The sequence below is a fragment of the Pelmatolapia mariae genome, linkage group LG6 (assembly GCF_036321145.2).
Source record: "Pelmatolapia mariae isolate MD_Pm_ZW linkage group LG6, Pm_UMD_F_2, whole genome shotgun sequence".
NCBI classification, from domain to species: Eukaryota; Metazoa; Chordata; class Actinopteri; order Cichliformes; family Cichlidae; genus Pelmatolapia; species Pelmatolapia mariae.
The window spans coordinates 25,344,473-25,367,592 of record NC_086232.1 but is presented as its reverse complement, the minus strand read 5'-3'; the positions used below and the strand labels follow the sequence as shown (position 1 = coordinate 25,367,592).

At 39.3% G+C, this 23,120-nt stretch overlaps 1 protein-coding gene across 1 annotated transcript in view; it reads left to right on the top strand.

The window, feature by feature from the left end:
• The window catches only part of pcdh7a (protocadherin 7a), a 40,684-nt gene extending 28,577 nt beyond the window's left edge, over positions 1-12,107 (top strand). Inside the window, exons 5-6 of the mRNA XM_063476359.1 lie at positions 6,265-6,466; positions 8,003-12,107. Of these exons, the coding sequence (XP_063332429.1) occupies positions 6,265-6,466; positions 8,003-8,541 (741 nt within the window). The 3' untranslated portion in view covers positions 8,542-12,107. The remainder of the gene's footprint in view (positions 1-6,264; positions 6,467-8,002) is intronic.
• The last annotated feature ends 11,013 nt before the right edge of the window (positions 12,108-23,120 follow it).

Sequence of the window (23,120 nt, the reverse complement as noted above, 5' to 3'; positions counted from 1 at the left end):
CATGCCATCAAACGTAATGTGTTCTCAGGATTAAATCACGATTCAAGGATCGCTGCCAGGGAAATTACACCGCTGCACCCCTCAGTCAACGTAAGGAAAATTTCAGGTGTCTGGAGGGAGCGATTACAAACAGGATGTTTGTTGTCTGCTTGATTGATGTTGGACTCAGTGAATAAACTGACTTTGGCCTGTTTCAAAAGAACTATATTAACAACACAGGAAAAACACTTTTTCTTTTAACACCCAGTTTTTTATTTTTAGCAAACAGCAACAAATGCAAACATGCAGCATTATGTTGGGCAAAGACAGATGAAAGTATAATCCATCACAACACTTTTGATGCCGGGCAGTAGGACCGGCTAACGTCATTATGAATTATAAAGATAAAAATTAATCATCATCAACACTAGCATTTCCAGTTCTCAGTCGATAAATTTAATATTTGTTCTGTCACAGCCTGTTACATTTTACACTTCTTTTTATAGTTTTGTTTTCTTGAATAAAAAAAAGAAGCCACAAAGAAAAAAACCAATTATTATGGTCATTAAGTATGTTTAGCCGAAACCTAATTACACTGACTTTTATCAATTGTCAGTTCAGAAGTTAAAAGCTATCATCAACTCTTTTTAATGGTTAATGATTTTATATTATGTTTCAGCATTTAAAAAGTCATATCAATCAATCCGTCAAATGAATTATTTTATTCATTTCATTTTTTGGTCTGCATTTACTGAGTGTGTCTCACTCTGCCTCCATGCAACATGATTTGAACAAATGTGTGCTCATGATGGGAATTTGTCCCCCTGTCTATGCACTGTTACAACCCAGTACACTTGGTTTCTAAAAATTAGCCGCAGTGGCTCTTCACCTATACAAAGATGATGTCAAACATCAAGGAGAACGAGCAGAGAGCAAAAGGGAACTGTGGCTCCATCCTACAACCATATTTGTAGTTTTGGTTTATGCATAAGCCGCATCCTGTCAGTTCATTATGCAGACCAGAGTGTACCAGGGCATAAACAAACACAAACACGGTCTCACATCCAAATGCTCTCTCTCTCACACAGACACACACACACACAGACCAAGAATCAGATGTGCAGATACACACATGTGTTGAATATGCAGACACATGTAACAAGAAGAGAGGGAGACTGTTAATTAACTAGAGCTCGTTAATTCTCTTTGAACCGACAGCAAGGAGGTTTACACACTAATTACCTTGATGACTGAGCCAACCTGTGCACGCGCGCACACACACATTCTACAAACACAGACGCACACGCAGGTGCGACTACTCTCACGGGTTGACATAACACATCTTGCAGGTTTTGAAAGTCTCACACTCGTACACGGCTATCAAACACAAACATAAATGTGAGAAGTCTCACTCATATGCATATACACACACTCACACACACAGTCTGCAACACGGTTTTTGCCCTGAAATGAAAGCTATATTAGGAACTCTTTTTTTTTCTCTTCAGAGCTGCAAGATACAGATGGTTAAGTTTATTCTTAGTTCAGACCCATCATGCTTCCTTTTGATTCACTCTTTCGATCCGCCAGAAATAACTTCAGACCAACTTCCAGGATGGTCATATGTTTGTACAATATAGTTGCATTACATCCACATACACATATGAAAACATAATCGATCAAACGCGGACACTCACACTCGCTCACTTTGCTGCGCAGATGAGCGAAGCTCCCATGTCAGTATTGGACTGTAATGGCCCATGTCAGATTAGGGGGAAGGGGTTTTTTTATGTCCTCCGTCAGACTCAATTAATACTCCATCAGGCATGAATTCATAGGCCACACTGGACCTTAGCCAGTTCATCCATGCGTGTGTTTTGAAACTAATAAATGTGTTTTCACATTCAGTTGATATTTGAGTATAGCACTATGTTACTTATTATAATAATGAGACTTTTTTTAAAGTTCCTCCTCCAAATTAGAGAAAGTGCACATGCACACACAAAAGTGCTTTTGTCAGTCAGGTTGGAAAACATCAAGGAGGTTTTTCAGTGCAAAGGTAGAAGCTGGCAAAGAAGCAAGGAGAGAGTAGGAGACACATCGCAGGTATAAGCAAAGAAGGCGGAGATGTGAAAAGCTTTTTAAGAAATCCATATTCACAAAAAGAAGATGTTCAAATGGTTACTGGGTAGCAGAGGGTGAGTGAGAGCAAAAAGGAAAAAGTGAGACAACAATGTGAAGTAGCAAGAGGAGCTGAGGCAGAATGTGTAGAGTGTGGAGTCATAGAATGTAATGACTAGAAGATGCCAAAATATGGGATTTGGCAAACGAAAAGAAGCGAGGTTTGTCAATGAGGCTAAGGCAGAGGATGTGAGAAGAAGCTGGAAAAGGGGGTTTGGGGAGTGCAGAGAAGTTATGGGTCAATAAAGCCCGCTGTGGGGAAGCAGAGAGGGACTCATAACGAGGTCAAGGACACATCATCGATCGCCACATCATAACGCTGACTGGCAAGGAGAAGAAAGGATTGGGGAGGAGATGGAGGAAGTGAACAGGAGTCACGGAGGACAGAGGGAGAGCTATGCTACAGCTGTGGAGAGGGGGTGACTGTAGAATTGGCTGAAGCGAAGAAGGGGGAGAAGCGGGAGAGAAGTAGAAAATAAAAAACAACCAGGATGAAGGAATGAAAGGGGGCAAGTCTGGCCAGAAACAAGGTTAGAGGGAAATTGAATTAGACAGAATCATGGCTGAACAGATCAGATCTGTAATAAAACACACAGAGAAGCAACCCGCACCAGTTGTGCAATAAGCTGCTGCTCACTCTTTGTAAATCAAGGCGTGCTCTGTGTTGCAAGCTGGATTTCTACGCTTACACAGTAATCCTACCCCCTCTCATGTAGCTGACATGTTACATTTAAGCCGCAGAGCTAAGAATCCCATATTCAGAAGTACAGCTCTAAGAAAAAGTTTGTTAAGCCTTTGGAAAGACCACGATCTCTACATCGATTGCCCATAAAATGTTATCTGATCTTCATGTGACAATTATAGACAACCGCAGTCTGACTAGACTAGCAACACGCAAACAGCTGTGCTTTTCACGTCTTTATTGAGCACACTAAGTAATTGCTCAATAACCACATGAAGAGGACATGAAGAGTTTGGTGCTGAATCAGATCTTTCCACATAGCAGCCTCAGCTTTATACTTTATACTTACTGCTCAATTAGCAAAGGTTGCTCACACGCTAACTTTCTTAGCATAGTAGCTAATATAAAGCATATTGACAGTGTTATTGTTACTTGTCATCTCAATATACCTCTGTTTACTGACAGCTTTGCCCTCCTGAAACAAAGTACCCAGTTGCACAAAAGTACGATTATTACCTCTTTTCTTAAGTTGTGTATTTCCTCACTCAGGTAGATGTAATGGCACATCCTTGATGTTATTGAACACAATCAAAATATAAGTGATTTTTATTTTATTCTGGACATTTTCCAGATTGAAAAGGGAGAAATGTCAACTGTGCAATTATACTGGTTGAAATATCTTCTATTGTGTAAGATACAGAGCGTTTTTCTCAGCTGGGCAAGAAAAGAAATGAACGAATTCAGAAAAGAGCTTCTGAACAGCGGACTGTGTTCTTAAAGCCCTTACAAGTTTTTCAGCTTGCCCAGTCTTTTCTTAGGGGGCAAGTTTGTTTTGTCAAAGCCATACATGAGAATATCTTTCTTTCTTTTTCCTGTTTTATATCCCTTGAACACGAGAAGGATTGCATGCGCCTCTTGTGGCCTTGTGATCAGAAATTATTATAATTTTTCATCATCATTTTCATGAAATAAATCTGTGATCATGAAAACACATCCTGCCGTAATATTGAGTTAATATTATTTTATGATCAGAAGTAGAAAGGTTTTGACAGCCTGTTAAGTGAGTAGAGGATTTCTTTTTGTCAACACCTGTGATGTCGGAAAACACACTTATTATTACGAGTTCCCACATTTTCTTGGCAGAAAAGAGCCAAACTATTCCTTACTCATGTTCTCGCTGACTCTTTACACCCAGCTTCTACTCATTTATCCACTGTTCCCTCTCTAAGCTGTTGCCCCCTGTTTGAATAAGTGGAAAAAAGGTTGAGCTGCTTCAACTAAGTGAATGCTCTAAAAATACATTGCTCCGTCTGTGGAGAGTTAAAATGAAGCCACCGAGGTTCCAAGAACTACTGGTTTTCCATTAGATTCTAATGTCTCGGCTCTTTCCTCATCCTTGGACATGCCTCCCATCTCTGTTGTCTGAGTCACTTTTTCTCATCCCCATTTTATCTGAACGTTGTTAAGAAGTGGCAGAAGAAACACGTGCTCCATTAATTTCCCGTTTCTGCTTAATTAATTTTGCTGTGTTCCCCTCTCATCTTGTCTTGTGCATTCATTAGGTGAACTCGTTCAAATGTTTCTTTTCTTTCTGCGCGCGCTTGCGTGTGTGTTTGAAAGAAAAGGAAGATTTGGTACGGTCCGGACTTTTATTGCAGCCCTCCATCAGTTTTTCTCCCCGATTATCCTGAGGTGACTTTCTGAGCTGACGTTTTGTCCACCCTAATCTGCTTCCGTCCTCTGCTCAGTCACTTCCTCCCCATACGCTGCATGTTTCAAAGCAGATTGAGGTTGAAAGGAATGTAATTTTGTGACCAGATAAATGAGTATGAAAGGGGTTTGTGGGGGAAGGGGGGTTATATAGAAATGGGCTTCCTGGTGCAGAGTGATCCCTTCAGGCCAGACAGCGTCGTTTAACTTTCACTGATAGCCTCTCAGCGTGAACTTATAACAATCTTTATCCTCTCTGTCTCACCCCAAAGTGAAAACCGCTCCGCTAACTAGACTGGGGTGATTTGAGCGTTAAAACTGGAGCAGGTGCGATGCTTAGTTTGCATGAATGATGTAATTCACTCCTGAAACCACTTACACTGCAAAACTAGATTGTTTGTTATTGATGGGAGATGGTTCAGTGGTTTGTGTCGCAAGGATGCGTGCAGCCTATTTTTGAAAGTTGCAGTTCTTATTTATTTTTTGCTATTCAGATATAATAAATTTCTACATTATGATGAGTTGGCTTACTTCTAAACTAAGATAAAATGAAGGATAACGCTTGTCAGATCTTTTGATATCTCATATCTCTGGAACTGGAGCCCAAAGAGTATGAGGATGTAAATTGTTTAAAGTGGATCACAAATGTGTAGTTTTACATTCTTTTTTGTCTAGTGTATCATATTAAAATGCATTTTTTAGACTTCTACATCATTTGTGTCAACCCTCCCCACTCCCCCGAAAAACCTAAATAAATCTCACAATACATTTTAAGCAATGAACAAAAAAAATAGAAGTAAAAAAAATGCCAGGTGTAGCAAATGTGACATAAATTAAAACTCAGGCTTTAAGGGGTTAAATAAATGCAGTGGATTTTAGTAAGTAAGCTAGTGCGAATTCCACATACACAGCGGGATGATCTAGTAGAGACTGGCTTGAGCTGAATACGCTGCCTGTCATTCATTTTGAAGGAACATGTCACCCTTTGCGCCAGAGGAGCTGTATGAGCCTTTGGATACACAGACAAGCCTTTTTAACTGGGAAGCACATGCACCGCCGAGGCCCTATTTTGCAGTTTCAAAAGCGTTAACCACGCTCAGACTGAAATTTAATGGCCTTTTCCTTTGTGCATGTTCCACCATTCCAGCACATTTCCGAAAAATCTGACCTGCCAGTATTTGTATCTGAGAGACAGACAGAAAAACGGCAGGCCTTCACCCCGGCTTTTGCTTTAGTCAAAAGCATAAGATCTGTGCATGTCCGTTTTTTCTTGCTGTCAATGAGAAAGATGTAAAATGTCACCAGACTCATCATTTAACATCCTTCTCTTATTTCAATACAGCGCTGAATGTTGTTTGTGAGCTTGAACTTTATATTACCCAGCTGCTACTACTAGGCACCATTCCAGATTGAAAAGCAACTTTCTCTGGCCAGTCCAGAGGTTTGTAAACATCAGCCATGTCCAGAAGCCTTAATCTAAACTGGGATTAAAGGCCAACTGAAAACTTTGAGGGAGTGCCACGATTGGTTGATAACTATTACCCTGCATTGTAGCAGCTAAGCCCATAATCAAGGCGAACATCCTCCGATAATCCCAATATGTCTTTGCAGACCCCTGCCCAACAGCCTAATCCTCAGATTTAGGACCTCAGATTAGGAATACTGGATGATTAATCTCATATTGTGCATGTGTGTCTGTCTGTTTTCTGCAGGGGACCCTTCGCCGGGTGACCTTCTCTGTAGTGAGCCAACCACAGGACGGTGGTTGCTATGACAGTGGCCTGGAAGACTCGGAGACTCCGAGTAGCAAGAGTTCATCAGGGCCTCGGTTGGGAGCCCTGCCGCTTCCAGAGGAAGGCTACGAGCGAACCACACCTGAGGGCAGCGTAGGGGAGGAGGAGCACGTGGAGAATGGTACAAACATGGCGCATTAGAGCTCAAAAAGGCCGAGCGATGCATTTACTTGTATATGTTTTACTTTGCTTGGACATGTTGATAGACACTATCTATGTCTCTCATTTTCTCTTTCCCTATTTCTCTCTCGCACACTCTCACCTCCTCTTTCTATGCCATACAAACACACAATAACACTTTCATTAAAACCTCGGCTTGCTGTCAAGGCCTCGGGAGTCTTTTCAGTCTTTCACATGATGGAAATCTGTTTTATACAAAAAAGTATTTGTTCTGTGTGTGTCTGTGTGTCTCTGTGTGTGTGTGCACTTGTCCCACATATACAGAGTGTTTCTGAGTAATATGTGAAGATTTTTTTTAATAAAAGCTAATGTGTGTTAGTATGTTATGCCAGAGAACCATCCCTGGCCTTGTCCAAGCCTCTGCTTCACCAATGAAATTGTGTTTTCACCTTTTTGCACAAAGTCTTTGTCAAGGATGGCAAGCGACAAAAAAAGTTATTCTTTTGATCTTTTCACTCGTCTTTCCTCTGTATATGGTCATGCCAGGGCTGCAGCAACATCGGCAACAAGCCAGGGTCACTGTGACCTTGGTGAATAACTAGTTCTGTGGCTTTCAGTGAGTTTCCAGTTCAATGCTGCTTCTTGCCAGTGTGCGAAATCTTGAGGATTTTGTGGAGTTTAATAAGTTTTTGTCACGGTCAGATGGAGAGACGAATTGAACAGAGAATTCATTGTGTTGGCTTTAATTATACTGCACAAGTATGTGCTTGTTTGGTTTCACATGAAGTTACTGCTGCCGCTCTACATATTCAGTAAAACTTTGCTGGCAGATTACAGCAGAGATATCTCATTTCTTGCGGTAAATTCAAGTGAAGCCAAAGTTAGAAGTTTTAACAGGAAATGAACACATTACCAGACATGACAAGACATGAAAAGACAAACGATTGGTTTTGCATACATAAGGCTACAATATATCAGCATTAAATCTCTGGTAGCCTCGCTAACCTTTTGAAAAAAGCACTGGAGGGATGTTACAAATACACATCCAATCAATTCCTTCCACATAAAGAAATTTAGTCTTGCCATTCAAATTCCTGATGATGAATTTCCTTTTCTTTTCAGTATTTTTTTTTCTTTTTCTTTTTTTTGCTTTGACCTCACCTTTTACCTTTAATGTAATGCTGAACCGCACCTGATTTTTTTATGCATTCTTTGGATGTCAGCAGTTTTTCTTTTTGCTCCAGCAGCATTTTTCCTTTAATTCAACCCCCTCCTTTGCAACCTTTGTCTAAAACCATCATTTTTAAGCTATTTTCTGTCTTCCTGTCTCATTGTTCAACTCTCCTTTCTCTCTGGTACTTTCTTATTTCCTTGTCTCCTCATCATTTGGTGGTCTAGTGTGTGGCACCGTGAGTCAGTTCATTGTGACATTCCCCTTTCACTCTCTTTTCGCCATTGTTTTCATTGTGATATATTACTTGTTAAATTAAGGCAGCGATGTCATTTAACTTCTTTTGTTTCTTTTTTCTGTATCCAGATGCTAGACAGCTGCCAGATGTAGCTTTGACAGGGAAGTGTACCAGGGAGTGTGATGAGTTTGGCCATTCTGACACTTGTTGGATGCCTGTCCGCTCTTCGCCACGGCCGCGTCAGCGCCACGGCAGCGACCCCCCACGACTCTCGACCTTTGCCCCCGGAGATGACAACAATAATCTTCGCGGTAACGACCATGAGAGTGACAGTGAGAGTGCGGGAAGCGCGGGGAGCTCCGAACCCGGAGTGGTCGTCAGTGGAGAAGGTCAGAGATTACCTCTAGCCAATGGGGATCCGCTTGGCACCCTGGGTAGGGGAAACCACAACAGGAATATGGGTGATCACAACCGTAACCTTCTTAACCGCAAGATGACTTCTGCATCCTACGACACATTTAGCAGTGCTGGTTTTGGGAGACGCCAACAAGAGGAGGGAGGGGGAGAAGGCCAAAACCCACCTGAGGTCATACCACTGACGCGGACAGGAGGGGACTACAAGACCACATCCTGCCTGACCTTGTCACGCCGTGAGGTCTACCTGTGACATCCTTGATGTCCTCACCACTACTCCCTTTTCTGTAACAAGAGGGAGGATTAAAACTTCACTGGCAAGTCATCAGTGTGAAAGGACTTGGAACCTGGGAAGATGTGAAACTGTCAGAAAAGATGTTTTCCAAAAATACTTTTGGATTCTGACTAATATTTATAGGCCCTTAAATGTAGAAAAAAATTGGATAAACTCCTAGGAGAACCCTGAACAGAAAGAACACTTTCTAAAGCATTTTTTCTAAATACTGGTGAAAGTTACCTACAGGCAAAGCTCCTCTTATGACAATGTGGAGGAGGACAATCTTCTCTTCTTTTTACCTGAATCTGATGCATGCCTGACCCTATCCCACAGAGGGAACTGTATGAAGAAGAAAGAGGCGGAGACGGTGTAAATTCTGATGCTATAAATTCCTGAGTGCGTATAAAAACTGAGACTACAGCGGACCAGATTTGGACTCAACTGGTGAGCCATCTGCTGGAAAACCACAGAGGTTTCATCCAGTCAAAACAGATTAAAAAAGAAGTGACGGGTCTTTGATTGAGTTATTTGAATCTAATTCAAACCAATCAATTTTTCTAATGTCTAATCAACTGTATCATAACACAAGAGGGGGTTATTAACCAATCAAACTGCTCATCTCTTGAGGATTTTCTGTCATAAATAGAGCGTAAAGTACCACCCGAGTGTGATCGCCGTAATGTTACACACTAGAAAAAAACATCAGGTGTTTAAAACACATACGATTCAGAACAAACAGCAACAATGTGAAAACAGACTTTTCTTACAATCAAATGTAATTTTTCAGAATACAGTGTCCTCATAGTATGTCAGTAGTGCCACAGTATTCGGGCGTGTGTGAGAATATATGTTTATTATTTTACCTTTACACCCAGTCTGTATGTATATAGTGTATGTCAGTATTTGATAAAACAGCAGCATTATCTCTCCGCTGCTGTCCTTCGTTGAGTAGACTGAGGTGCTTAGTTCATTGCACATCTACGGTATCCTAACGGTGTTCATGTATGATAAGTGTTCTCTCACGCACACGCGGACACATATGCACTCATACGCATGCAAGCGCTCATACACTGAGTGTAGCATGTAAATACAAACATACAGTGCATTTACAGAATGTGGACGTGCATAAGGCCACCGTTTATGACACGAGTCAGTGGCTGTGTAACATAAAGTATGTAATAACCTGCATTAACTTTCATACAGAAAAAATTAAGAACACGCAAACACAACACACACATATACACAGCATATTTAAACATAAGTCATATAAACGCAATGCATAGTTCATATGCACTATGTATGTATGTGCTTTTTTATCATAATTTTTTAACATTATCATTGAACTAGCTGTAGCATTTTGCCTGCTCCCCTCCATCCAGTATTTAAACATGAAATGTATTTAATAATTATTCATCTCTGACTGATGTGTGAGACTACATTAAAGGGAATTTCAGTGACATCTACTGTAACTGTCGATAGACAATGTGAAAACCGGAGCTATTCTGCTGTACGTAGGACTCATAGAAAAAACCAAACTTCTATAGCTTCTGTAAGAAAAAAAGGAAAGAAAAAAACTGCATGAAAGAAAGATTATGCTAACTTTTTTTTCTCTCTTTTTTAAACCACATGCTTTTTTGAATACCACGCCTATTTGGATACATCTGTACTAAATGTGTGTGCTCGCGGGGAAATGGAGATAATGATTGCAGCAAGGGAGTTAGCTTCAGTGGATGAGTTCGTTTCTTCTTTATCGTGGAGAGAGTTTGGAGTAACCTTGGGCCCTTTCGCTCACTTTGGCACAAAGGATGCCAGAGGCTATATATATATATATTAAAAAAAGAACATAGTGAATTGGGAACGTAAGACTTGTGCTGCGACCCGTTTCACCGCGCAGTGCTGACCTGAACACGCCCATACTGCTGTGCTGAACTGCACAGATAACAGACTCCTTCACATTTTGTCCTTCCCATCAGCTACTGCACGACTTCGACACACTCTGCTGCATTGGGCTAAAGAGTGGGTGTGGATTGAGGCCAACACATCTTAATTCCCATCATCAGTGTGTGGCTCAGTGGTGTGATAGGGATAATAGGGTTAGGTCGTCCCTGTGGTCTTAATGAGTTTCTTTTCTCCTCTCTTCTCCTCCCTTGATCTGTTCTGATCTCATTAATGTCTGGATAGAGGAATGTAACACTGCTGGAAAATTGCCAGTGTGTCTCTTAATTTTTCTGGTTGTTTTCGGAACATAAGAGTGAACTAAGACATTTAAAAAAAAAAAAAGTAGGAAACAAAAGTAAAACCCAAATGTGTAGTAAGGTTCAGCTTACTCACAGAGTCGCTGCTTGACTGTCCCCTCACTGAAAGGTAACTGGACTGGAAATGAAGCAGGAATCATTGTGACGCCTCCTTAGATTTTACAAGGATAAGAACAGCTCCATGTGTATGGATAGACTTTGTATACCTGTATATATCTTTAACTTTCCAACTCTGTAAAAAACACTCTTTAGCTTCAGGTCCACTGATGTATTTACTCCCAAAGCCTTCATTACTCCCATACACCCCAATATGGCTGTTTACTGAGCTCTGTTTTTGATGGACTGTGCTGAAGATGTAACAAAATTCAAAGCCTAACAATTGGGATTTTTCGCTTCTTGGAGACTTCATGGGGATTGAAAACAATCATAATATCCTACATGGTATGTTCTGAGAGACAACAGGACACATGCTCATTCTCTGGGAGAATGAGTTGAGATAAATGGTTTTCAGACCCTTAAAGGGCATCAAGAACCCGTGGAGAAACCAGTTTGTGAGTTTTGCAAAGAGACTCTTGAGACAGCCCTGCCTTTTAAAAGTGGCAAATATTTCTTCAAACTGCTGTTTTATGGCAGTTCCATGATGACACCTTTCAAACACTTAAGAGTGGATTTAAGGGAACTTTATGTAAATGAATCTGTGTGGGTGTGTCCTTTTTTTTATACTGCACGTTTAAACATGAAGATGTTTCGGTCTACTGCGAAAATGAAGAGGGGAGAGAGACAGAGAAAGGCATCGTGTCTGGGATCTGCCACCTACTAATCAAGACACTTTTGAGAAGAGACACTTCAGTGGACGCCATGTACCTGTCATCCCCCTTGTGCTGTTACCCTAGCCATGTGCAAATAAAGTACACTGTAGAACAGACAACCGGAAACCATAACAAACGATGGCATGCTTAAGGTTCAAATCTGCACTTGATATAAAAAGGAAAAAAAAATGTTATTTTTGTTTTCCTCTTCTTTGTTTTCTTTACCTTAAGGAATTGGCTCTGTTTTTTTTGCCAATTCCCCCCTGTAATTACATAATGAACTAATTGCATTTGTTATGATGTGGAAGAAGAAGAAGAGCTCTTGACGAATGGTTTGGTATGAAGATTAATCATGTAAAAGTTTGACTTTGACATTAAAAACTTCAGACATACCCGTTTGGCTGTTAGCACTTTCACTCTGTTCTCAGATTATTTCACACAGTAACAATGAGAGCAACAGCAGGTGTGACACTTGTAATGACACCAAGCAAAATAACTTGCAATATTTTTTTATCAAGAACTGAGGCAAATGTTGGCAAATTTATTCATACCTACATTTATGACTGCAGAGTTTTGTTTTTTATTCATAGCAGTGAACTGATTACTGGTTGGTAATGGCCATCAATAAAGTCATTACTTACAGCGAATGGAAGCCTTACTTGAAAGTGGTACAAAACTGGAGACAAGGCAATCTTTATTCAAGGTCAGCTTGGTCCAAATTCTCAGTTTCATAACAGCAAGCTGCAGTTAAACTCTTCAGAACAATTTTCTAAGCAGACTGAAGTGTGGAGGTCATTCTCTCATTTACATTTTCCAAAGTCAAGAACGCCCAGTGAAGTTTAGCTTTCGTCTGCCTTCCTGTCGAACCAACAGCACCCCGGTCATGCAATTATATGAGAGAGATGATGCTTTTATTTTCTCCTACAATGTCATTTTTGCAGCTGGCTGATATCTGAAAATTAGAGTTTATCACTAAAAGGTGGAACAATCTATCAACTTTGAAATATTCTGCACTGGACCCTGTTACGAGAAAAGTTTAAAATGTAGAAGCAATTTGGATTTGGATTTATCTGAAAATGCTTCACAGGTGTTAACTGCTACAAAGATTAGCGTGATGGACTTTAAAATGTCAAAACGAAAAAGAAAGGAAAAGAAAAATGAGAAATCTGTGTTTGGTTTGAGTATGCAACGCTGACACCAGATGGTCATGCGTGGTATTACGTCAGTTTCCTGGTAGAGCTTTTTCTCTGTGTGTCATAACCCCTTCAAACATGCAGAAGTAAAGTACAGTAATATTTTTAAGTAATTAAAGGCATTAACTTTACATTAAAAAACATGTCATTTTAATTCAAAATGCTCTTTTCACTGAACCAAAAATATTTGCTAAAGATTTAGATGTAATAAAATACCAAAATATGATGTCCCTGAATCTTGGAAATGATCCTTTAAGAAAAGAGGTTCTTCATATTTATGTGATACACAATATATTTCACATGATAGCTGTGATAACTATTTAAACATTACTTTAGTGTTCTTGAAAGGAACTGATCATTTCAGAAAACAAACACATTTTAATATTTGAGTACCCATTATCAGGGGCATCGCAGCAACTAAAAGTCAAATCCTGCACTCTACTCTGTTTTCCATTGTGACAGAACAGCATGTTTTCTCCTGAACTTTGAGCTGGTTACAGCACTCAGAATTTAATGTGTTTCTGTTTCACAATTAGATTTTCAAAAAATTCCAATTTATTATTCACGTCACAGGTTAAATTACTTTTGCTGTTTGAGAGACGGGCTGACAAAATTCAGTTCAAATGTGTCTTGTTTTATTTTTTCCTCGGGTGATGGCTTATAATAACCTCACATTTGATTTAAGGTTCAGTGAAAAAAATGTCAGTTGATGGACTCTAAAGTCATATAATTGTGTGCCCTTATTATCATTAATTAGAATAATCGCTTGTATTACTATGCAAGTGTGTCACCCATTCAATAACAGGCTGTTTTCACCTGGAAAAAAAATTATGAAGTGCTGACCACAGTTTTAAGTTTTCAGGAAATAGCCACCTAGACGTATTTGCATTCCTCAGAGGACAAATTCTTACGTAGCTGGTAATAAAGTAATAAAAGCACACATTGATTAAATCATTTAAAAATATTAAAAACCTTCTTTGAAACATCAGAACCATCAACCATCATCAATCAACTTTTACTCATATAATAAGCACTAGCCATAAAAGGTTTTGTAAATGATAATTGGATAAGAAATTGTCTGTCATCCAGAAAAAGAGAACTTCGGTTAAGTTAAACTCTTCATTAAATTCAAGGGATACATCTGATGGATGTTCATTTTATTGATTTTATAAAGATAGAAGAAAGTGTTGCGAATGTGCCTGGTGAAGTAAATCCCGGCATGTTAACCTCCTCGCACACTGCCCAGTAGTATATCAAGTGGTCTTTGGAGTTGTCAGGTGTTTTCAAGAGCTTAAGCTCACTCTTCTTCTGAGTGACAGAAAGCTAGAGTGAATTGCCTTTGAATTGGCTTTACATGCACAGAGAACCTTGGGCTCATTGCTTCAAAGTGAAAAGACATATTCGTGTAATATGTTGAAATTCGCCCATCTTATTCGTTTGTGCTTTCCGATGAGAGGGGTTTTTTTCAGATCCTATCAGAAGGTGTAAGAGTAGAAGATGTAAAGTATAGTAGAGTTCTGCAACTCATCCACACACACACTCACACACACACACAACATTCAGGATTGGTAGAAGTGAAGATAAAGCATTAAGGATGCGATAAATTCTGTCAGTGCAATGTTCCTGTGTTAAGGGGAGCCTTGCAGCAGAGCTGTAAACATTATTTCTCGCCAATATGCCAGACAGATGATGTGAGATTTGATCCTCCCCGTCTTCCTCGATAGGCTGTCATTTATGTCTTTTCATCTTTTCATGGTCACACCAGCCTCAGCTCATCAAAGCTGTGCCATCAGCATTCTTGGTAGGAATAAGGAAGCAGGAAATAACACATATACAGCACATTTTTATATAAAAGCGCATCTTTTAGCATGATGGCATCTGCCTATACCTGCACGATAAAAGTTACTTTTCAGATGAAAAGTGGGTTATTCAAATGTTCCTAAATGTTTATGAAGCAGGATAAATATGCCAATTATATATTTCTATGAAATATGTAATATATTTGGCAGTCCTCTGCTGTGCTTAGCTTTGCACTTGCTGTAATGTATGAAGACTGCAAGGTATGTTTTAAGGCTAATTTACACAGTATCAATGTCAGTTTGGTTTCTGATGTCAAAGTAAATCCAAACAAGTGAGAATAGTCATTACTGTAAAATGCATTAACGGCTTCTACATGTTTTAGATGAAGGAGTTTCCATGCCGATGGAAGACTGGAAGAACGGTCTTGAACAAAAAATAAAAATATATGCAAAAAGTGAAGCGATCACATTGCAGAGCCATGCCGTACCAAATGTGCGATGTCACGATGGTCACTATACCAGGACTTGTTATGATGAATAGGTTTCAGCAGGGAAGAAAAATACGCAATGCAGTATTTGTGGCAAAGCGGAACAGGTGGAACAGTTCTTCATAAAGATAAAAGAGAAACAGCTAAATCAGCATTTAAATTCACTGGTATATGTTGTTAAGGTTTTGCAGTTATACATTCTGAATGAACACATTTATATTCTGTCCATTCTTTTTAAAGGACTTTTAAATTAAGGATTCATTTATACACGCGTTTAAAAGTGAACTTAGGATTTCCTCACTGCATACTGATGAAATCTAACAGAACCTTTCACAGCCTCTGCTCTGCTTTTATGTAACAATCATGGGATTTTCAGACAACTCACTTTGACACTCACAAAGTAACGTTATTTCCATATTTGCAGGACCGCACTGCTTAGATTGGTGTAATGGTCTCAAGGCGAGACTACTTTTCAGTGTTTTTAATTTACCCCATGGGTCTCCTCAAATGTGTTTACTTTGTTTGTGCCATTTCCTCACAGATAAGTCTGAGCTCATAATCCGTAGGAAGTAATAAAAACCCTCTGTGTGTGTGTGCGTGGTTCTGTGTGTGTGTGAGTGTGTGTGGCTGATGACCTGCAGGTGGTGACATGTGATTTTCTGTTTCAAGTGATTGCAGGGATGTGATTGCATCTCCTGATTGACCATTTCTTTGGGTTTCCAAATGTGTCTTCAGTCTTTTGTTGTTTTTCTCTTTATCCTCACAAAAGAAGGTTTGGGGGGGGGGGGGGGGGGGGGGGGGTTCACTTGTGTAGCTAATTCAGAATCAAAGTTGTGACAGCAGCCCAGTGTCGAAATTTTACTACATGTGGTTAAGTTTGCATGTTAGTAAATAACACTCCCACTCTCTGGTCTTTTGCACCTGTGAAAGCCTAAGTGGGATAAGCAGTACCAAAGGAATGACAGATAGATACGCCTTATACGTTATACACTCTGTTTCTATTTCCAGTAATTCGCTTTGACTGTTTTCATTTGGGGGATAAAAAAGTACTGTAAAAACTGCTGCCCTAAAGCTTTATTTAAAAAGTTCATCCATATAGCAAATGCAGTCTCATCTGTTACTCAAGTAAAGAGGACAGCAAACATTGTTGCTCAAGTTTAAATCAGTCTACATCCATTTCAGATTCTGAATGTCTTGAGAGTCTGGACCATTTTCCCCAAAGTTCAGCATGGACAGCATCTAGTTTAAAGAAACTTTGTCTTTCTCAGGCAGATGTGATTTACTGCTGTTAAAAGCATTTGATGATGACACATTTAACATGGGGATGTGTAATCATGTCAAGTGGTAATGCCATTAATAATCAAACTGCATCCCTCTACTTCCTCCTCAGAAGGCAATCATCATTTTTGTGGTCTTGATAATTTTGTTGTTGAAATTAGGACTATAGTTATGATCCATACTATCTCTGCAAAAATGTCTGTTTTAGAGCTACGAATGATGGACCATTCATTACCGCGTATTTTCTTTTGTTTTTGGATGACACTCAAAATATCGTCACATTCTAAAGAGAACTAGCAGACTTTTTTGTTTATTGCACGGATGCTGGATGCAGCTCAAATATGCACTGCAGGGGCCTATGGGACTATCAGTAGTAGGACGAAAGCACAGCTGGCTCAGTAATTTGCCTGGATGCAGTCAATCCTCTGTTATGCCCAAGAAGCGGTCTGTACTCTTTCAAGGGATGGGAAGTCATTGCATTGTTATGGCACCTGTTCAGACTTGTGTAAACTCTACGTACACACAGCCACTGTTTTACATTTCTGTGATTTCATCGCCTGCAGCAGAAAATCGGAAGACATGCATAATTTCAGCCTCAGAAGCTCAATATTACATCCCTTTGGTTTACTCCCAGAGCAGATGGCAGCGGCAGCATGCAGGTCTCTGTTGGTCTCTGTGAAGGTGATGTTGTCTGGATTCAGTTCATCTGTACTAGAAGCCAGAAAATGTTCTTTTCAAATATATATATATATAGTCTGCATGTTGTAAATTAAAAATCTCCAAGCAAATAAAGTTTTAGTGCGAAGATCAAATAAATGTCAAACTATGTGCTATTACTAGTCTGCTTTATTGCTTTTACAAAATACCCCTATCTGTTACATACGACATAAAATTAAAATCTTTGACATTTCAGATTGCATATGATGAACATCTTTCTGACCTTTACATTTTTTTATGATCATAGAAAGGGTAAGTGGCTCCACTGTTTCTAAAGCAAGCCCCAGCACTGCTCTCCCTGCAGCATTTAAAAACTGTTTATTAATTTTCATAATTATCATTTTCACACCTGGTCTCCCTAAAACACAACATGGTGTTTTAGGACTTTAGGAAGCAAGCACAAACAAACTCTGGGACCCTATAACATATGCAACTGATGCACAGTGAGTGCAAAAGAAACCCCAATAAAGCAAACTCACTAAACAGCGCTTCCTTTGAGAAAACACTTGAGAACAAGTGATATCAGTCTCCAGATGAAATGTGGAAATTAAGTGAAGTAGAAGTAGCTGTTATTGTTGAGGACCGCAATAAAGGGAAATGAGCCTCCAAGGAAACACAGATGGGTGTAGATATTGCACAGATGTAGCATAATTAATCGTATGTAACGTTCGGATGTACATGGCTTTTTGTTACGCTAGTTGATATGTTTTGCGTAGTATTTATTGCTTACTTTAAGATATCATGTGACATCTGTGAAAGTTCGCTGACTAATGCTGTGTGAAACTAACATGAGACAGTCTGCGGTCCATGCTGTTCCATGTTAATGGAGCAGGAGAAAACTACATAATGGCTGTTTTACTGTGTAGTTCACTACACTCATGCATCGGGATAAGCGATGTTTAAAACAGACTCACAGTGGATCACTGCCAGTCAATGCAAAGTTGTTCTGAGTGATAACCTTTATCCTGACATATCTATCTCAGTGTTAGTGCTCTTTTCCAGGATCACACTGCTCCAATCCATGGTCCCCAAGGTGTAAAAAATATATTGTCAGTGATATGCTGTCTCCTTCGCAGTCACCAGTCACTCTCCACTCAAACCCCTGTTAGAGATTTTGGACCGCCTTGTTAGACAGCACTCTCCATCACTATCATCAAAACACTAAATGAGGAAATATCTTCTGGTAAAATGGTGCTCTATCCCTCCAATGGAGTTTCAGACATTTTTATTGCCAGGGGCCCTCACGTAGACTGGGAAACTGTCTGGGGTGTACTGCACTTGTCTCCTGATGAAAGCTGTCTCCACCACCCTGAAATGGGTAAGCTGTTAAGAAAATGGGTGAATGGATGGATGGATGTTATTGCCAGGGCACGTTCGGGCTGTTCTGGCATTGCGTGGTCACCCAACAACAAGCTAAGGGACTTTATGCAGGCTTTTCTTTTCAATTGTGGCCCATCTATAGCCTCTCTTTCATGAGTATTTGTCACTGTTAAGAGCCTGCCAGCTATAATATAAAAGTTGTGAAGGAGCACACGCTGCCATCCAGATGAAGTCCTTTCCAGGGAAAGGCCTCGCTTATTGTGGTCTGGCAAAACAATGCTAAACCACATTCAGAATGAATAACACCAGCATGCATGGCACAATATTAAAGGAGTCCAGATGAAAATCCACCCTGCCTGAAGTCCAGACATGTCACCCTTTGAAAACATTTGGCACATTATGAAATGAAAAACATAACAAATGAGGCCCCCAATCTGTTGAGCAGCTGAAATCCTAAACAGGCATTTGAAAAGATCGCCCTTTCAAAGCTAATTGCTCTCAGTTCCCCAATACTAAGTGGGCACTTTTAAAAGAAGAGGTAACAGGGGATGCAATACAATGCTAAAAATGCCCCCTGTCACAACTTTTCGAAATGTGATGCTGGGGTGAAATTTTAAAAATAGCATGTATATGCTCTTTAGCCATCCCTTCTTTCTTTTGAAATCCAGTGTGTGCTTAAAAAGTTTTAGGAAAATATTCAAGTTGAAGGTAAAAGAGGAAGTGTGCAGACCTAAATAACATCTAACATATCTGAAAATTATGTCCTTAAGAAACAGGGGGACAGTTCCTGAAAGACCTGACACAGGACCTGAGACATGCATCTGACCCGTATTCTGTTCACCAAAAGCTCATCCGAAATTGTTCACTGGAAGTGATGGCTGTCAAGAAGCCGTTCTTAAGGAAGGGAAGAAGGAAGAAAAGCGTGAGGTATGCCAGCAGAACACTATCAGTCATGGATTGGTTTCCCCAGAGCCCAGACCTCAGCATTATTGAAGCTATGTGGGTTCGTCTTGACAGAGAACAGAACAAAAGGCAGCCAACATCCAAAGAAGAGCCTTGGATCTTCTTCAGGAAGCCTGGAGAACTATTCCTGAAGACTATATAAAAAAATTACAAGGCAGCTTGCCTAACAGAGTTTATTCTTTGTTGAAGAATAAAGGCAGTCATACCAAATATTGACTTTCAGGCTCATTAAAATTTTACAAGCCATGTTTTTGCCATATATACTATATGTCCATGTATCTATTTCACTTAATCCTTGCACCTATTTCCCATTTACCCAGCAAAACATAAAGAAATGAGCGGCAGCTTGAGACTTTTAAACAGTACTAGATATTTGTTTTACAAAAAAACAAACACTGATAGTTTGCATATTTGATATGTTACCTTTGTTCTACTTTTAATTAAATGTAAAGTTATTCAGAGTCAGAGTTCTGTTTTTTATTTTAAACAGTGCTCCATCTTGTTAGAAATAGGATCATCATACTGTTTAATCATATGCACATTTTACTTGAAGGTATTAATAATAAATCATCTTTATTAAACAACAATTAATCAATGACTATATATGAAGGATGTTTACTTTGATTATACAACCATTATATAGGAGTAGCTAATCGATAACAGGTATTGATTTGTAAATGTAAAATGGAGAAATATGATGAGAGGTCAAATGTGACATGATATTTGGATACAAACTATAACATGATATTCATAATCCCCATATACCAGTATTGTTTCCTAAATGTTGCCAATACAAACAAAGGCAGTAGACGTTTAAGCACAGTTTTAAAGATAAAAGACACTTTGTGAAAGTTTAACCTTATAAGAAGAGATCAGAGGTCCAAAGAAACAAGATATTTAGCATTGTAGATCAGTCTCTATATCTTAAGTAACATAGTTTTTAGTAGATATTTAGCATTATTATCACTTTGTCCTTCAGATCAATCGAGTTTGAAGGAGAGGTTAGAGGTCAAATTTTGCATGATATGTTGGACCTCTATGCCATATCTCTGTGAAGGTTCTCAGCCCCTCAGTCTCAATCACCTTTATACTATATGTTAGACCACACTTGTAAAAATTATAGTTTCTATGTTATAAGGCTTTTTGTCAATTTTTCACTAATAAGTCATTAAGCTGACCTCGGCGTATGTGAGGTAAATTTTAATGGCTTGTTGACCCCATGCTTGAGATATCATGTTTACAGACTCTACCAAAAAATGTAACCTCCTCGGTGGCAGAAACAAACCTTATTTCTACTTAATGCATTATTAGTTACATAATTAATATAATCTCAAGAAAAAAAGATTTTCATTATTGTTATTTTTTCAAACTTACAATTAATTTACATATTTTGTAAAAATTAAAATCAATAGCTTTCTTTGATTCAGCTCGTAACTTTATTCCAAATACAATACACATTGTTATTTAACAGCTTATTTAATAATATTTTGATTTTGATATAACTTAATGTAAAATTCAAAGTAAACATTATTTGTGTTGTATTTTTGTGATGAAACTGATATAAAATACTTGAAATAACACAAAAACCAGCCAGCCCAGAGACATAACCTCTCCACCATGTCCTCTGTCTGCCCTGGGGCCTTCTTTACATGCCCAAAACACCTCACCTTGAAGGCACAGACGAGGCATCCCAGTCAGTCACCCAAACTACCTCAATTGGTGCCTTTCTATGTGAAGGAGTAGCGGCATCCAAATGAATATCTCTAAGGCTGCACACAGACCCCCTTCATAGGAAACTCATCACAGATGCTTGCATCTGTGATCTTATTCTTTCAGTCACTACACAGAGCTCCTGACCATATGGGACGGTATGGTCACATTAGCCGTCAAATTGACTCATTCTCTCAGCTCTCTTTTCACCACAGCAGACTGGTGTAGCATCCACATCACTGCCAAGACTGCACCAGTCTGTCTGTCAATCTCCTGCTTCACTCTCCTTTCACCCGTGAACAAACACCGAGGTACTTAAACTCCTCCATTCGGGACAGCACCTCGTTCTGAGCCCAGAGTGGGCACTCCACTCTTTTCCGTCAGATAAAGGTGACACCTTTGTCAAGTAGATTGTCCAGCCAAATATTGGACAGTCACATCGGCAGATGGAGTTGTGTGTTCTTCACTCCCAGGAGGGTCAACGCTGCTTGAATTGTGGCTTGCAATATAGCAGCATCAGCTGTCCTTTTCATGTGTGGCATAACCAGGGCATCTATCTGTCTCAAGCAGATCTGGCAATGTCTCCAATGTTCTGATGACTTCCAGTCTGGGAAGTTCCCCATCAAGATGATGAATGCAGTAATAGCATCTAAGTTGACATATGACAGGTACCCCTGCCTCCCTTGATACTATGTGATACTTTAATTTAGGACAAACAATAACTGAATAAATCAGTTTGCTAAAACTGCAAAGGCAGAATTGGGTTCTTTTTAAAACATCTGTATTGGGAAAAAAAAACTATTGAAAGCAGAAATAGAAAGCAATGATGTGGCATCATTAGAAACACATTAACTAACAAAATCATAAAATACCTGAAAGATTGAAAAAAAAAACACACACCTAGGAGATATAGGCCCAGTTAGTGGGATGACAGTTAAGGATACACTTAAATTAACTCTGGGAAATGATGCCTCAGATGTGCATAAAAATACTGCTAAAATACCTCATTGGTACTGATCTACTCCATCATAAAGTGAAAGGACGTTTTTAGTAATACACTATTACTCAGACTACTCTGAAGTAGCACAGCTTTTCAGCACAACCCAACATTCTGCCATCATAGACATGAAAGGCTTTTTCGTCAGACATGGAACCCCACTGTGTGCCTGCTGTCACTATTGACTGTAAGCTGGATAGGCTGTAACGCAGCAAGAGCCATGTGTACTGACAAAAAACATCCAGAACGCCCTCTGCTGACCTTTTCCATATTGCACACAGATACAGAAGAAATCCAATGTTAAAATACAGCTTCTCTAAATTTTGAAAAAAGAAACCTAAATCAGACTTTTTTAGATTCTTTCTACTACATCCTGTTATACCAAAAGTTTTTGTAATGTGCCAAATTTCACAATATGCTAAAAAGGTTAGCACTGTTGGTTCACAGCAAGAAGGCCCTGAGTTTGACTCCGCCATCTGGCCGGGGTCTTTCTGTGTGGAGTTTGCATGTTCTCCCCATGGCTGTGTGGGTTCTCTCCAGGTACTTCTTTGCACAGTCCAAAGACATGCAGTTAGTGGGGTTGGGTTAATCAGTGGATCTAAATTTCCATGTGAATGGTTGTTTGTCTCTCCATCTTAGTCCTGCATCAGATTGGTTTTCATTCAGTCTTGATCTATAAAAAATGTAGTGTTCTCATTCCTGTACTCATTTCTTTTCAGTTTAGCAACTTTTTGTACTATGATTTATAAATTGTAATAATAAATTATACAATTATACTTATAAATCAGTTTTTTCACCTTTTGCATGTGTTAACCTTTTTTGGGGGATTGTATCTAATGCTTTTAACACCAACGTTACCTAAATCTTTCTGATTAACTACATGCAGTTTATGTTGGCAGCGACTTTCCTGTATAACAGTGACTCTGCAGATTATTAGATTATTTTTATCATAATACAAACTATATGCATAACATACAGTATTTAACTGATCCTCTATAAAAGGAAATGTATCTCCACTCTTAAACA